The 17,607-nt window shown below is 43.8% G+C and overlaps 1 protein-coding gene across 1 annotated transcript in view; it reads left to right on the top strand.

Annotated features, from left to right (window-relative positions):
* Positions 1-17,607, top strand: part of sptbn5 (spectrin, beta, non-erythrocytic 5) — a 283,694-nt gene that overhangs the window by 165,782 nt on the left and 100,305 nt on the right. Inside the window, exons 39-43 of the mRNA XM_041214166.1 lie at positions 1,129-1,320; positions 2,165-2,254; positions 9,215-9,333; positions 11,618-11,732; positions 12,260-12,373. Coding sequence (XP_041070100.1) covers positions 1,129-1,320; positions 2,165-2,254; positions 9,215-9,333; positions 11,618-11,732; positions 12,260-12,373 — 630 coding nt within the window. The remainder of the gene's footprint in view (positions 1-1,128; positions 1,321-2,164; positions 2,255-9,214; positions 9,334-11,617; positions 11,733-12,259; positions 12,374-17,607) is intronic.

Below are 17,607 nucleotides of genomic sequence, written 5' to 3'. Positions count from 1 at the left end.
TTGTCTCACAGCAGAGATCTAAACAGTAATTTACAGTTCCAAAAAGATTATTTATTACCTGTCGGGCTACTGGACCAAGTCCCATGCATTGTCTACTTCTTCTTGTTCAGCTTCAGCTGGTATGTGTTAGGTTCCTGTCAGCATTGATGTCCACCCATGTAAGCATATTTTCTAACTCTATGTCTAACTGTTCACAACCCCTTTTCTTTATTCTCCAAAGTACTAGTCATTTGGTTCAATAATAAAGCTAAACATGTTTGTCCACACCAGCTTAAACTCTTGTTTTTTACCCAGCAAGTTTACACATCTTGAGTTCAAATGTATCTGGGCACTTCTTGCTCCTACCCAACATCTTGCAGGGGTATCCTGCTGTTTTTCTGCCCTCTTAGGTCTGGACCAACTGTCACCCATTGTTATATTTATTAGCTTAGTTCATTGATCCTTTACAGACTATAGCAATTGCTGATGTACGCCTCCCAAGTTTCAGGTTCTCATTAATCACAAGCACTTTCCTGAGACCACCAACCTGTTTGAACAGAGAGGTCAGTTCAAACACGCTGTTTACATTTTAGAATTGTTCAAATTTTTGCATTTCTAAAACTGCTTGGGTTATGTACTCCAATTACTACATTGCCAAAGACAGAATCCTATCCTTACAACAGTATTTAGGCAAAGGAATCAGTAAAACAATTTTTAGTAAATTAATCCATGACAATCTTACACTTTTCCATGGTGTCCTAGCCGAATTTATCCCTCCCCTTAACGTTATTTAAAAAACAAGTATCTGATAATTATCACCTGGCTGATTGTGGGAGCTTTTGTGCAAATTGGCTGATAGATTTCGTACATTACAATTCGATTTCCGACAATTCAAAAGTACATAATTGACTTTCACAACCAAACACATGCCTTTTTTGGACCCGGTATCTCTCGTGACTTTCACAACCAAACACATGCCTTTTTTGCACCCAGTACCTCTCGTGACATCCTATTTCCTGTATCCCCAGCACCTATTGTGATACATTACTTCCTATATTGCTGGTACATCCTGGGCTTATGGCCCTCTTGGTGTTGTGTTGCTTTGAGGAAGTCCATCTCACTGTGCCCCTTAAACTTACACTAATACAGACAGGTGAGCTGCTGCTGGCTGGACACCATCCCAAATCCAGTGAGATCCGTCGAAGTATGAGGCTGCTCCTAGAACATTGGGAGCAGCTGAAGGTAGCAGTAACTGCACGTGGAAAAATGTTGGAGGACAACCGGGATTTTCTGGAATTCCTGCAGAAAGTCGAACAGGTTGAGGCATGGATCAGGGAAAAGGTAGGAAAGGTGTCAGGGAATTCTCTGTACTCCATGATATTCGGTAGAGTTTGCAAGTTTACTAGGCTTCGGATCCATCCAGTTAGCCGAATAAGAACTGGGCACTGATTTTCAGGCGGAGGTGGGGACTGGTTACATGGGACCTTGACTTTTTTGTGACCATCCTGATCTTGGGGCATTACTTCCATCCAACATGTTTAACTGGGAAAGTCATGACCTGGTGATGTTCCCCACCCCGCCCCCGTCTTTACTCAGGGTAAACCGTGCACCCATTAAATAAGCATTTGGTGGCTGCTGAATGTTTGAAGAAATCATGTTGCTCTTACCTTTTAGCACTTCTCTACTCTTCTTATGCTAACTTGTGTTTTTATTGTGGACTCCACATATGGCAAATTAGCCTGTTGAGTTTATTATTGTGGGTCTGTTACTGATAGCACACCTTACATATCAGGACTATTTGAGATGGTCGATGGGGCCAATACCGGTGACTAAAACTGCAAAATTGCAGTAAAAAGGATAGAAAGAGCTAAAGTAGTTACTTTGGGAACCAGAGCTGATATTCCTTGTGACTCGGAAATTGAGTGCAGGTGGAGCACTGCTCTAGAGGCTCTGGTCACTCCATCCTGGGTGGAGCATTTGCCCACTCAGCCATCAGGAAATGTCCAAGTTCTGACTAGCCCCTCCTGCCCTATTTCCCAGGGAAGGGAGAGTGTTCTGTTCATCTATTAATTATGCATAGAATCAGTTGTGTGTTGCTATAGAAAATACATTTACTCACTGACCAAAGACTGCAATTTCTAACTGTGCTTTTCGTTCCATCCTATTTCATTCCACACACAATCAGGAGGTGATGATCAATGTGGGTGATGTCGGCAAAGACTATGAGCATTGCTTGCAGCTGCAGAAAAAGCTCAGCAAGTTCCGAGGAGCAGGGGTAGGTACTAGCCTCTCAGCATTGGTGTATATCAGCTGAGCCTCTGTCCATTCACTTTCATACGAGCATTATCGACCAGTATTCCTTTAGGCAGTGTGGTGCTCAACAGGATGATGGAAATCAAGGTACAGTGATTTTCTACACGCTACGCTCACCTATCAACATTGAAGGTACTCAGGGCAGGTACAGGGCAGACTTGGTACAGAATAAAATTCCCTCTACACTGGCCCATCAAACAACCCCAGGACACGTACAGCATAGGTTAGATATAGAACATAAGAAATAGGAGCAGGAGTAGGCCAGTCAGCCCCTCGAGCCTGTTCCACCATTCAGAAATATCATGGCTGATCTGCTTGTGTTTCGAATTCCACATTCCCATCTACCTGCGATAACCTTTGATTCCCTTTTGTAACAAGAATCTATCTACCTCCACCTTAAAAATATTCAATGACACCGCCTCCACCACCTTCTGAGACAGAGTTCCAAAGTCGCACAATTGCCTGAGAGAAAAACTTTCTCATCTCTGTCCTAAAAGGACAACCCCTAATTTTAAAACCATGCCCCCTAGTTTTGGACTCACACACGAGGAAATATCTTTTCCATGTCTACCTTGTCAATACTGTTTGCGATCTTATATACTTCAATCAATTCACTCTTCACTCTTCTAAACTCCAGTGGAAACAAGCCCAGTCTGTCTAACATTTCACCATAAGACAACCTGCTCATTCCAAGCATAAATCTAATAAAACCTCCTCTGAACCATCTCCGATGCATTTACATCCTTCCTTTAAATAAGACCAAAACTGCACAGTGTTCAAGATGTAGTCTCACCAATGCCCTGTGTGACTGAAGCATAACTTCCTTACTTTTATGTTCAATTCCTCTTGTAATAAAGGATAGCATTCCATTAGCCTTCTAATTATATGCTGTACCTGCATACTAACTTTTTGTGCCTCAATAACTAGAGCACTTAGATACCTCTGCACCTTGGAATTCTGCAGTCGTTCTCCATTTAAGTAATACTCTGCTTTTTTATTCTTTCTGTCAAAGTGAACAACTTCACGTTTTCCCACATTATACTCGTTTGCCAGATCTTTGCCCACTTAATCTCTCTATATCCATCTGCAACCTCCTCTTGACCTCTTCACAATATACTTTCCTACCTATCTTTGTATCATCTGCAAATTTAGCTACCATGCCTTCACTCCCCTCAGCTAAGCCATTGATGTAAATTGTAAAAATTTGAGGCCCCAACACATACCCCTGCAGGACTCCACTCGTCACATCCTGCCAATCAGAAACAGACCCATTTATGCAAACTCTCTATTTTCTGCCAGCCAGTCAATCTTCTATCCACACTAATATGTTACCCCTACACCATGAGCTTTTATTTTCTGAAATAACCTTTGATGTGGCCCTATCAAATGCCTACTGGAAATCCAAGTACAATACATCTACAGGTTCCCCTTTATCCACAGTGCATGTTACTCCTTCAAAAAACACCAATAAATTGCTTAAACATGATTTTCCTTCCATAAAACCAAGCTGACTCTTCCTGATTACCTTGAGTTTTTGTAAGTGCTCAGCTATAGCCTCCCTAATGATCAATTCTAATTTCTCTAGTTTCCTGTTTTCTGCCTTCTTGAATGGAGGGGTTATATTTGACACTTTCCAGTCTGATGGAACATTTCCAAAATCTGGCAAATTTTGGAAAATTAACAGCAGTGCATCTGCTACCTCATTAACTATCTCTTTTAAGACCTTAGGATGAAGTCGGTCAGGACCTAGAGACTTGTCAGCCCATAGCTTCATCAGTTTGCTCAGTACCATTTTCCTAGTGATTGTAATTTCACCAAGTTCCTCTCTTCCTTCTGATTTACAGCTATTACTTGGAATTTTTTGTATCCTCTATACTAATGACAAAAGCAAAATATTTGTTCATTTCATCTGGCATTTCCTTATTATCTACTTTTAACTCCCCACCGACACTCTGGAGGACCACCACTCACTTGATTTACTCTTTTCCTTTTTAAATACCTGTAGAAAGTCTTGCTATCTGTTTTTACATTTCCAGCTAGCTTCCTCTCACACTCTAATTTCTTTCTCCTGAAATAACCTTTTGGTCCTTTTAGTCATCCCCTTCGAATTTTTCTTTATAGTAGGCATATACTTCTTCTGAATATTCTGAAAGATCCCCTTAAATGTCTGCCACTGCTTCTCTATTGATCTATCCTCTAGCCTAGCATCCCAGTTCACTTCAGCTAGCTCAGCTTTCATGCCCATATAGTTGCCCTTATTTAAGTTTTATATACTAGTCTTAGACCCACTCTCCTCCCTTTCAAACTGCATGTAAAATTCAATCATACTGATACCTAGGGGTGCCTTCACTCTGAGGCCATTAATTAATCCTGTCACATTACACAATACCAAGTCTAATATAACCTGCTCTCTGGTTGGTTCTAGAATGTGCTGCTCTAAAAAATTATCTTATCCAGGCTACTACTGCCAACTGATTTTTCCAGTTTATATATGATTATAATCACCCATGATTATTGTGGTCCTTTTATCACAAGCACCCAATATTTCTTATTGAATACTTGTCCTATACTATATTGTGGTTGGTATTAGGGGCTGGAGGCAACTCCTACTAGTGACTTTTTTCCCTTACTCTTCCTCATCTCCACCCAACCGATTCTACATCCTGATCTCCTGAATCAAGGTAATCTCTAACTATTGCACCAAAGCCATCTTTGATTAACAGTGCTACCCTTTCACCTTTACCTAGCTTCCTATTTTCTTGAATGTCATGTACCCCTCAATATGCAGGACCCAATCCTTGTCATCCTGCAGCCACATCTCTATGATTGCTATCAGTCAAACCCCCTCTGCACGGTTCCATTAATGTGTTTCACCCCTAACCTTCCTGTGGCTTTAAGTTTTTTATTTTGTAAGCCAGTAATGTTTAGGGCTCTTTGAGCAGGAGCGGTAATTTAATGCCGATGATTGCTGAATTGGTGGCAGTAAATTGAGATTAGGCAAATTAGGGATTAGGCTGTTTAGTCACTCATTAGTACCATAATTTTATTCAGTACTGTTATTTTCCCTATGTTAATTTGAGGTGTCCCTGATTCAATTCAATATTCGATTTGGCTTCCTTGGGTTGTCTGACATGCTGATTTCTTCCTCAACTATAAATACTGAAGCAAAGTAATTATTCAACAGAACCTCAAAGATAATAATTGCTGGATTAATACTGAGCCATGAGAAAATTGTTGTAGGGTAAATAAGATTAGGGAATTGAATGCATGGCTCAAAGATTAGCATGGAAGAAATAGATTTCCATTCATGGGACACTGGCATCAATACTGGGGAAAGTGGGAGCTGTACCATTGGGATGGCCTTCACCTGAACTGTGCTGGGACCAGTGTTCAGGTGAGTCATATAACTAGAGTGGTAGAGAGAGCTTTAAACTAAATGGTGGGGGGGAAGATGTGATAAATAGTGAGGGAAGATTTGATAAATTAAAGGAAAAGGACAACACAAGAGAGCAAGGTAGCAATAAGGGTGATGACAATCAGAATATGGCAGGTAAGAACAGAGTGTATAAATTTAAGAGTGCGGCAGCAGGTAAGGCCAGAGTTTGCAGAAGTAGCAAAAAAGACAGAACTAAAAGCTCTGTATCTGAATGCCCACAGCATTCATAACAAAATAGATCAATTATTTGATCAAATAGAAATAAATATGTATGACCTGATAGCAGTTAGAGACATGGCTGCAAGGTGACCTGAATATTCAAGGTACTTAACATTTCAGAAGGACAGAAAGCTAGGGTTGCTCTGTTAATTAGGATGACATTAGTACAATTATGAGAGATGACCTTAGTTCTAAAGATTAAGATGTAGAATCAGTTTGGGTAGAGATAAAAAAAACAACAAAGGGAAGAAGTCAATTGTAGGAATAGATTATAGGCTTCCTAACAGTAACAATGCTGCAGAATGGGGTACAGAGGAAGAAATGATTAGGGCTTGTGAGAAAGGTACGGCGATAATCATGGGTGATTTTAATCAGCACATAGATAGGATGAATCATGTCAGCAAGGTAGTCTGGAAGATGAGTTTATTAAGTGTTTTCAGGACAATTTCTTAGAGCAGCATGTTCTAGAGCCAACCAAGGAGTTGGCTATTCTAGAACTGGTAGCATACATTGAGGCAGGATTAATTAATGACCATATGGTAAAGGAGCCTTTAGCTAGCAGTGGTCATAACATGATTGAACTTTGCATTCAGTTTGAGGAAGAGTGATCTAAGACTAGTGTTATAAACTTAACTAAAGGCAATTACAAATGTATGAGGACTGAGCTGGCTAAAGCTAACTGGGAAAATAGTTTAAGGGTTAGGTCAGAAGAAATGCAGTGGCAGACATTTAAATAAGTATTTCATAACATTCAGCAAAGATACATTCCAGTGAGAAAGAAAGATTCCAGGAGAAGAATGCACTATTCATGTCTGACTAAGGGAGTTAAAGGTAGTATCAAATTGAAAGAAAAGTATATGATTCAGCAGAGATTAGTGGTAGGTTAGGAGATTGGACAGAATTTGAAAAGCAGCAATGAATAACTGAAAAAGTAATGAGAGGTAAATTAGAGTACGAGAGAAAGCTAGCTAGAAATATAAAACAGATGGTAAGAGTTTCTACAAATATTTTAAAAAGAAAAAGAATAACTAAAGTGAGTGTGGGTCCTCTAGGGATTGAGCCTGGGAAATCAATAATGGGAAATATGGAAATAAGGAAGCATTGAACAGGTATGTGTTACTGTCTTCACTGTAGAAGACAAAATAACATCCCTGAAATATTTGTAAATCAAGAGGTGAAAGGGAGACAGGAACTTAAAACAATTACAATCACCAGGGAGAGGGTACTGAGAAAACTATTAGAACTAAAGTCTACAAGTCACCAGGACCTGATGGACTTCATGCTGGGATCCTAAAAGAAGTGCACACAGACATAATAGGTGAATTAATTGTAATTTTCCAAAATTCCCCTGATTCTGGAAAGGCCCCATCAAATTGGAAAATAGCAAACACAACTCCTATATTGAAGAAAGGAGGGAAAGCAGGAAACTATAGGCCAGTTAGCCTAACACCTGTCTTGGGAAAATGTTAGAAGCTGCTATTATGGAGGTTATCATAGGGCACTTCGAAGATCTTAATGCAATTAGGCAGTGTCAGCATGGTTTTGTGAAAGGGAATAATGTTTCACTAATTTATTAGAATTCTTTGAGGAAATAACAAGCAAAGTCTAAAAAGGGGAACCTGTAGATGTGGTGTACTTGGATTTGCAAAAGACATTTGATAAGGTGCCACATCAAAGGTTGCTACACAAAATAAGAGCTCATGGTGTAAGGGGTAACAATATCATGGATAGAGAATTGGACTGCTAACAGGAAACAGAGAATAGGGATAACAGGGTCATTTTCAGTTTGGCAAACTATAACCAGTGGAGTGCCCATGGATCAGTGCTGAGCCTCAGCTATTTACAATCTATATAAATGACTTGGATGAATGGACTGAATGTAAGGTTGCTAAATTTTCGGATGACACAAAGTTTGGAAGGAAAGTAAGTTGTGGACATAAGGACACGAGGAGTCTGCAAAGTGACTTGGATAAGTTAAGTGAGTGGCAAAATTTTGGCAGATGGAAAATGTGAACTTGTCCACTTTGGCAGAAAGAATAGAATATGCTTTAAATGGAGAGAGATTGCAAAACTCTGTGCTATAGAGAGACCTGGGTATCCTGGTACATGAATCACAAAAAGTTAGTATGCAGGTACAACAAATGAATTAGGAAGGCAAATGTAATGTGGGTGTTTATTGCAAGGTGAATGGAATATAAAAGTAGGGAAGTTTTGCTTCCTGTGTACATGGTGTACATGGCCACTTAAGGGCCCCCTCCCACCACCACTGGTACTTTACCAATTGTAGGAGCGGCCTATGACAGGTGGTGACCTGGCTGCAGCATCGGGTAGTTGGGGAGGTGGGCACCCTCATGTTCGGACATTCTGTACACCACAGAGGGCCTGAAAGGGGTGCGCACACTTGCCTGATTCCCCCCTGCCCACCATATCTCCAAATTGCGATCCCGATCCTCACCAGGTCCTACCTACCCCACCTACTAGCTTCTCTGGCTTCCATCTCTGCTCCTTGTCAAGGATTACCTGCAGCAGTGGCTATAGCTCCCAGTGGTACTGCTGGAACTAAAGAGCTGCTGCCCCTCTGCTTGGCCAGCGGGCTCTTGGAGGCAGGACATCATACCAATTAAGCTAACTAAGCCTAATGACCATAAAATCCAATCATGGTTTCCAGGGCCTGCAGAGGGCTTGCAGACCCTCAACTTTCCAGCTTGTGGACAAGGCCATTGGTTCAGCATTAAATCCCAACCATAGAGTTTGATGTATCTGTTTCACCTGACCCGGAACAGTTACTTCAACAGCAGAGGCACCTGTGAGTAATGTGTTCCTTATCTGAGTTAATGCCGTATTCCTGAGACAAGTGGACCTATGATATTCCTTGGTTGTTTTTAGAGTTCCAGACAGCTGGCCTGATTTCACAGAGCATGGGAGCATAGGTGACTGGAACCAGCAGGGTTCAATGAGGTGCAGGCTTAGCAACCCACACGCTGAGTGCCCTATCTCAATTGCATCATCACAAGGTGGCTGTAACCAGCTCAGCCAGAGATTGCTCAGTGGGAACAAGTGAGTGGATGCCCAGATAGGTCAGTGGGAACTATGTACCTGAGTTGCTGACCTGGTATTGGCTAAAGTTGGTATATCTCCATGGAAATGAGAGTAGGGAAATGATGGGAACTGAGTATCTTTTTTTTACAAATGGCATTCATTACAGGATGTGACAGTGCTTGTACCAGTAACATCCATGCACTGACTCAACTCTGTGATCTCTTGTAGGACTTGACAGTGGATGATGCTCACATCAAGACCATCAACAGCCTGGCCACCCGACTGGAGAAGCAGAATAAAGATGACATTGGGACTGTTCAGCAACGCAAACAGCAGCTAAATGAAAGGTCAGCCTGGCCCTTTCATCCTGTTGTGTCAAATCAGCTGCCAGCCCTTACCTCACAGCTAATCTACACATAAATAGCTGGGAGATCTCTGAGGGCTCCATGATTCACTTCCGATCTGTACTTACTTAGGTATTGATCCACTGCATTAGAGGCTTTGGTTGACCTGCATTGGGGTGGGCGGGGAGGAAATCAACTAGAGTCCATGCTCCTGATTATAAGCCAGTAACCTTTCTGAAAAGTAATTGTGTTGATGTTGAGTGAAGACAAGGTGAATATCCCATTGACTCTCAAGCTGGAATGACCCACTTCAGCAGAAACTGGGCATTGCATTCGTCCATTCATTCTGTTCCTAACCCCTGCAAGCTCTATCTCATTTCAATCATTTTAGCAGCTTCTTAGCAGGATCCTGATTGGTGTCCCTCCCTGAGCGGGTGAAAGAAGACCTTCATGAAGAAAAAGGAGGCAATTGATGGCCTGTAATTCACTAGATTCCAGGAATGGATTTAATTTTCAATTCCCCTTTATCCGCCCAGAAGGTGCTAGTGATGGGAAATATGTCATGTTATTTTTGTTCTCCATTACTGTCCCATCTGAACATGCCCAGCCCATCACTTCCAGCAGAAATAGTTGTGTGCCAGAGAAAGATGGCAAAACGACTGGCCTCCTTGTTGTCCACCTCTGTTTGCTGGAGTTAAACTGGAAAACCAGTGATACTCCAATCGAAATCCTCTTGTTTGGTGCTTAAAATCATGAGTGAAAAAATAGCCAATTGGTTGAGTGCACTTCTAGGAAGGGAGAAGGTCAAAAATGTTACACTGGAAGTCTATGCCATAGGTTTGTGCAACTTTCAAACTTAGAATACAATTCATATCACACTTAGGATGCAGTAAAATATCCCAAAGGGCTTCACAGAAGCATAATCAGACATGGAGCACTTAAAAGAGCTATTAGGACAGGTGACCAAAAGCTTGGTCAAAGAGGAAGGTTTAAATAATGTCTTAAAGGAGGAAAGTGAGGTAGGGAGGCAGGAATGTTTAAGGAGAGAAGCCTTGAATGGCTAAAGTTACAGCCAGCAATGGATCTAAGAGATTGAGGGATGTGCAACAGGCTAGAGTTGGAAGAATGCTGAGTTCTTAAAGGTTTGGAGATTACAGACAGGGAGAGGGATGAGGCTTTGGAGGGATTGGAAAACAAAATTGAGATACAGTTATTTCACTCAGAATTACAAGCAAATTATAGATGTGATGAGCATTCAGTCCATCCTAACTCTTCCACCCAGAAAGAATCAAAACCCTTTGATAACAGTTCAAATTGGTTCTGATTGGATTCCATTTTGATTGGATCCATTTAAATTCAATTTCTGAAGCTAAGTCATTAAAACAAAATTGGTCCCTGAGGTAAATTGATAATTCCCCTAACTCAATGCATCCCTTCTAGTAAACTCCCATTATCCCTTATCCTTTAGCTAATTTCTTCTCAATTCATGAGATTTACTCTGAATCCCCGGAACTTTGAGTTTAGCCAGCCACCTTTCAAGATTTTTGGAAATCACAGTGCCCCATGTCATAGGGCTTCCCACAATGCACCATTTTGCAGGGCTAGCCACACCGCACCTGAGATTTCATCTTCCTTCCAGAAGTCTATGAAGTTATCAGTTGACTCTTTGCCTTATGGTGTCATGTTGATTGCTGTTTACTGAGTTAGTAATGTACAGATGACCCCAAGTTTACATTTTAGTCAATTCCATAATTTTACATGGAATTGAAGCAAGACCAATGGATCACTAATTTCCTGTCAGTTTTGCCCTCTCTAGTTGCACATAAACACCATGTTTTACTTTTTCCAATCTAATTTTAACCCCCTCTCCACAATGTGTAGTGATTCCTTTGTAATGGTAGACTGTGCCTCACCAATCTCCTCCCTAGTCTCTCGCGGTCCTCTGTGGTAAAGCCTTGGGGATTTACATGTTGTGATTACCTGTCAAGGACATCTGTATTATTTATATTGAAGTTTTTGAGCAATAACAGATCAGCAGTCCATTTATACTCTGCCTCATTTTCTTTTCAAGTGAAGCCAAAAGAAAATGAGGTGTAGAATAAAACATGCTGCAATTTGCTTATGTGGATTTTGTTCTTTTTCAGAAGACCTATTAATTCTGTCTCAGTAATCCTCAGTTTACTATATTCTTATCCCGGTGCTCACTGTATCATCTGTCTGCCTGCTCACAGTGGTGTCTTCCCAGCTGTCGCCCTGCCATTTACTGTTGTGCTATCTCTCATTTCAGGTGGAACAATTTCCAGGGAAATTTGAATAAGTACAAGAAAAAACTGACAGAGGCTCTGGAGGTTCATGCCTTAATCAGAGAAATGGATGATATTAAAGAAAGAATGAGCGAAAAGGTGAGAACTGTGTATCTGGGCTGCACATAGTCCCTGCCAGCACTTTGCATGAGGAGGTACCCAGCTCTAAGTGTTAACCTGCCAAAATGAGGCAAGGCTTATGGGCAGATAGTTCTTTAGTAACCACATCCCTGTGAAGGACATATCTTGAGTGCAAATGAACTCTAAGGATCAGCTCAATAAGTAACAATGAAACGATTTGAGAACCTAATGGTCCCTGAACCACTGGACCAACGCGAGGTCATGAAGCTGTGTGGTCAGGAGTGTACACTGCAGTCTATTTACCTACGGGAGCAAGGAGAAATGTGGCAGGAAAGGAGGTGAAGAGCCGAAGGCCCTGTCCTCTGAATGTGTATTCTAATATTTGTATGACTTGCTGTATGGTTTGTTCTTTCCCTGGTTGACATTCTCAGGTTTGCGTGTAAGGTGGTTTCCCTGGACCCACTTGGATGAGTCAGTCACAAAGGATCACATAGCTTCTTGGTTTGAGCAGAGCAGTCCCACTAACTGCCTATTTCTGTTGATAGAGTTTGTTGATGCAAGGTCTAGACTATGGCCGGGATGTGGAAAATGTAGAAAAACTGATGAGGAGACATAAAGAAACTGAACTGGAAATCACAGTCATCCAGGACAAGGCAGAGGTGAGTACTCCATGTGGAACAGTACTGAGAGCACAGGTAGCCTGGACTCCAACCAGAAATGTCCCTAATACCCCTTTTTTTTTGTTTGCCTCATACTTCTCCCTCCTCTCTTATGTCTGGGATTTGAGTGCCAGTGACATGAGAATGGTCACTGGCAGCCTCTGGCACCTTGCCCATGTGGCCATTCTACATGCTTGAGTTTCAACAGCAAGTGTTGGCAGTGAGGGCAGCATCGCAGCTGATTCCAGTGTTGTCCTTGCCTGATGTAACTGTCCATCTCAGGGAAAAAATAACTTGAATTTCATTAGCACCTTTCATGACTGCAGGACATTTCAAAGTGTTTTACGTCCAACGAAGTGTAGTCACTGTTGTAATGTAGGAAAAACACAGCTGGCATCCTTGTGTATAACAATCTCCCACAAACTGCAATTTGGTAATGACCAGGTAGCCTGTGTGAAGTGTTGGATGTTGCCAGGATGCTGGGGTAAGCTCCCCTGCTCTTAACCATAGAACCATAGAAATGTTATGGGGCAGAAAGAGGCCATTCAGCCCATTGTGCCTGCACCAGCCAAAAAAGGAGGAAATAAAGAAACTAGTCGCTCATTTTAATCCCACTTACCAGCACTAGTCTGTAACCTTGCAGGTTACAGCACTTCAGGTGCAGATCCAGTTTAAATGAGTTGAACGTTTCAGCCTCAACCACCAGTTTAGGCAGTGAATTCCAGATGCCCACCCCCTCTGGGTGAAAGGGTTTTCCTCATGGCCCCTAATCCTTCTACCAATCACTTTAAAACTATGCCCCCTAGTACTTGACCCCTCATCTAGGGGAAACAGGTCTTTCCTGTCTACCCTATAAAGGCCCCTCATAATTTTGTACACTTCAATTAGGTCACCTCTCAGCCTCCCCTGCTCTAAGGAAAACAACCCTAGCCTTTCCAATCTTTCCTCATAGCTGCAATTTTCAAGCCCTGGCAACTTTCTTGTCAATCCCCTCTGTACTCTCTCCACAGCAATTATATCCTTGCTGTAATGTGGTGACCAGAACTGTTTGCAAAATTCTAGCTTTGGCCTAACCAGTATTTTATACAGTTCCATCATTACATCCCTGCTTTTGTATTCAATACCTCGTCCAATAAAGGAAAGCATTCCATATGCTTTCTTTACCATCTTATCCACCTGTCCTTCCACCTGTGGACATGCACTCCAAAGTCTCTCACTTGATCTCAATATCTCCCCCGTTTATTGAGTATTCCCTTGCTTTGATTGTCCTCCCCAAATGCATTAACTCACACTTTTCCAGATTAAATTCCATTTGCCACTTTTCTGCCAACTCAACCAAACCATTGTTATCATTCTGGAGACAACAGCCATCCTCTTCACTACCCACCAATTTTTGTCTCATCTGCAAATTTTCCATATTTAACTCCAAATCCTTAATTTTTACAACAAACTGCAAGGGCCCAAAACTGAGCCCTATGGATTGCCACTGGAAACCGCTTTCCATCTGCAAAAACATCCATCAATCATTATTCTTTGTTTCCTGTCACTGAGTTAATTTTGGATCCAACTCACCACCTTCCCCTATATCCCATGGAATCTCACTTTTCTGACCAGACTGCCATGTGGGACCTTGTCAAATAGCTTACTGAAATCCATGTAGACAACATCCACTACACTACCCTCATCAATCCTCCTTGTTACTTGCTTAAAAAATTCTATTGAGTTAGTAAGACACTGGGCAGAATCGTTCCAGATTTGCACTGTGTGGTAGCAGGTGGGTAAAATGTCGTTTTACCTGCCGGCTGTGATGGCAAGTTTTCATGCCATATCACCCCAAATACGGCCCATTATTTATGCATTCCCAGGAAATGCACTGTTTCCATGGTGGGCGGGCTCTCTTTCACCTGCCCGCCATCACCTTGTCGCTTCATCACGCCAGGTGCCATATTTAAAGTCCAGCCGCATTACATCTCAGTGTTTCCACCCCACGACTGCTGCAAGGAAGATGTCCACGAAAGGTAAGAAGACTGAAGCCCCCCCGGGTTTAGCGATGTGTCACTGGCACGTCTTTTGGATGCTGTGGAGGCCCGCCATGATATCCTCTACCCCGCTCTTGCCGCAGGATGGGCAATGGCATCACAAACCAGGCTTGGGAGGTGGTGGCAGCAGTGGCCAGCACCAACACCCTTCAAAAGAGGACAGCCACCCAGTGCTGCAAGAGGATGAATCGTCTCTGTTCCGCCAGGGTAAGTCACTCTTCTAATCACTGCACATTCACACACTCACAAACTCATCACACACCCACAGGGTCCTCACTCACTGCCGGTTCAAGGGACATCACTGTTCACTTTCTCACACTCACCGTCATTGTCCTCATCCCACACATGTCAGGCATGCTTATCATCCAGTCTGGCAGGGTTACACTCTTTCCATCTCTGTTCATGCAGGACAAGCTGGCACACAACAAAAGGGAGAGGTTGCTGACTGGTGGAGGAATGCCTGAAATCAAGGTGCTCATAGACTTTGAAAACAGAGCCATCCAGCAGGCCAGAGATGATCTGGACAAGTCCTGTGCTAAGTTGAGGTCAGTGGTTCTCTACTAAGTGAGAGTTCAGCAGCACAACATCTGTCAGACAACCGCGCTGTGAGTCATGTGTCCTGTTTTACAGGCCATTGTCATGCACTGATTATCTCCCCTTGATTCTGCAGGCACATCTGGGAAACAGCCGATGGAGTCCATGACCCAGGGTCTCCAATCAAGCCCTGAAGAAACCTCTGAAGAGGAATCTGAAGGCACCCTCCTTGAAGCTGCATCACAGCGCTCACCCACATCCTCCACTAGCGCAGAGACACACACCTCAGTGGGACCTAGCTTTAGAATAGCCTCGGCATCACAATCTGGTGAGCACATTACACTGTCTGATCCATGGCTGGTGGCGGCAGTGACTTCCTAGGTGATTGGCACTTGGAGGACTGCTGGAGGCCAGAAATTTGCTGAGTTAAGTCAGATGATGAGCCTCTGGACTCGGTCATGTCACAGTAGCTGGAGCTGCAAAGGCAATCTCAGGAACATCAGGGACGGATTCTGCTGCACTCTTCAGATTGCAAGGCATGATGATGAAGTCAGTCACCTTCAGGCTGAGATGATACCATCGGCATGCCAACGCACCAAGGTCAACACTGGTAGGATGACAGCTGTCCAGGACGTCACTCCTGCCCTGCTTCGCGGGCTCAACTCCATCGTTGATGCCATAGTTAGCCTCCAACAGTGTGTACGCAAGAGGGATGCTGGGCAGCTCGATCTCACCCCAGCTACCCCTTCTCCTCATGAAGTCAGCTAAGGGTGCTCAGGCACCACAGGGAGGAAGATCAGCAGGTGCAAACACTGGGGCCACCCATCTGGGTGACTCCAGGAGTGTCTGGTCCATCCCCCCCTATTCCTGATATCTCAGCAGCTCCAGCTCCACAGGCTGAGGAGGGTGCCACTGCCACAAAGCAGGACCCTGAATGCAGGTCAGGGCCCTCCAAGACTTGGCCCTCCAAAGGACGCCCACCAAGGTCATCACAGACAGGGCGTTGCAGTCAGCAGGCTGCCTCCAGCTCCGCTCTGGATGTTCGGGGAACACCAAGACATAGAAGCAGGGTTAGAAAAGTTAAGAAGAATTAGCTGCACAGCCTGGGCATGGCTGTTAATCACTTGTACATACTGTTCACTCTTGTCATTAAACTCACAAAATATTTCCCTGCCTATGGCTCCTTGTCCTGATGAACAGTGCTCTTGTCACTCAGATGTGAAACCTTTGTGCACAAGATAAAGGCAGGTGTCTCAGTCCAGGGCCTCTTCCCTGTGCTCTGTGCAGCCTTCAGACCAAAGTGATGGTCTGGCCTCTCATTCTCTGGAAACATTACTGATGCCTGCACCTCGACAGTGCTTGTCATTGCTGCCTGAGTGTAATGGGCAGGTGCCCAGAGTTCCGTCATTCTCCTTGTGTGCTCTCAGCACCTTTTAAGGTGGGGCTGGCCCCCATCTCTTCAGCATCCGTGACCAGTGACACTGTGCTTCTGAAGGGGTCAGGTGCTGAAGGCAGACAAAGAATCAGGTGATTTTAAAGTTTCATGATTGTGTCTCCATGATATGACCCTGATCACAGAGCACAAACAAGCTACCCTCAGCCAAACAGGAGTCAGACATTCTCAGAGCCCATGTGATGATCTGTGGACGTCTTCCCTGCATGTCGGTATCATCCTCCTGCAATCGAGTGATTATTAGGGCCTCCACTGCATCTCCATAACAGGAGCATTCTCACAGAGGGTATTTGCGCTGCCATAAGCCAGACTGGAATCAAATATTCACAGAAGCAGTGTGACAATCCATGGGGTCACCACACTGAATGTTGGCATTGTCCTCCAAAAACCTAGCAGCTATGAGGAGCCCCCTGAGAATGCCTGCTTCATCTAGCCAGTGCAAGGACCTCATCCCCATCATCGTCGTCTTCGAGGACTTCCTCGCCCTCATTCCCATCGACGTCCTCCTCATCGGAGGAGACATCCAGCTCCTCCATCTCCTCCTCTGCCAGCTCGTCTCTCCTTCGCAGCATCAGGTTGTAAAGGGTGGAGCAGATGACAATGATGTGTGACATCTCTGTAGACTGTATTGCAGGGCTCCACCTTCCAGGAACCGGAACCTCATTTTCAGCATTGCGATGGTCTGCCCCACCAATTTGCAAGCTGCAGCATGAGCCCCATTATACCGTCCCTCTGCTGCAGGCTGAAGCCTCTGCACAGATGTCATCAGCCATGTCCTCTGTGGGTAGCCCTTGTCCCCAAGAAGTCATCCCTGCACCTTCTGTGGACCCTAGAAGACTTCAGGGATCTATGACTGACTGAAAATGTAGGAGTCGTGCACACTCCCTGGAATCCATGCACACACCTACAGGATGCATTTCTGGTGGTCACACACCGGCTGCACATTCAATGAGTGGGACCCCTTGCGGTTGATGTAGTTCACTGCTTGTTGTGACAGAGATCTGAGCGCCACATGAGTGCAACTGATCGCACCCTGCACCTGTGGGAAATCTGAGATCTGGACGATTCCAATCACTCTTGCATCCTGGCTGTCCTGGCCCCGGGCAAAATGCACAAAGTTGTGTTTTTTTTATTCGTTCATAGGGTGTGGGCATCGGTGGCTAGGCCAGCATTTATTGCCCACCCCTAATTGCCCTTGTTGAGAGGGA

The sequence above is a fragment of the Carcharodon carcharias genome, chromosome 20, assembly GCF_017639515.1.
Source record: "Carcharodon carcharias isolate sCarCar2 chromosome 20, sCarCar2.pri, whole genome shotgun sequence".
Lineage (NCBI taxonomy): Eukaryota > Metazoa > Chordata > Chondrichthyes > Lamniformes > Lamnidae > Carcharodon > Carcharodon carcharias.
The sequence above is the reverse complement of the archived record's forward strand: the minus strand, read 5'-3'. Positions and strand labels throughout refer to the sequence as shown.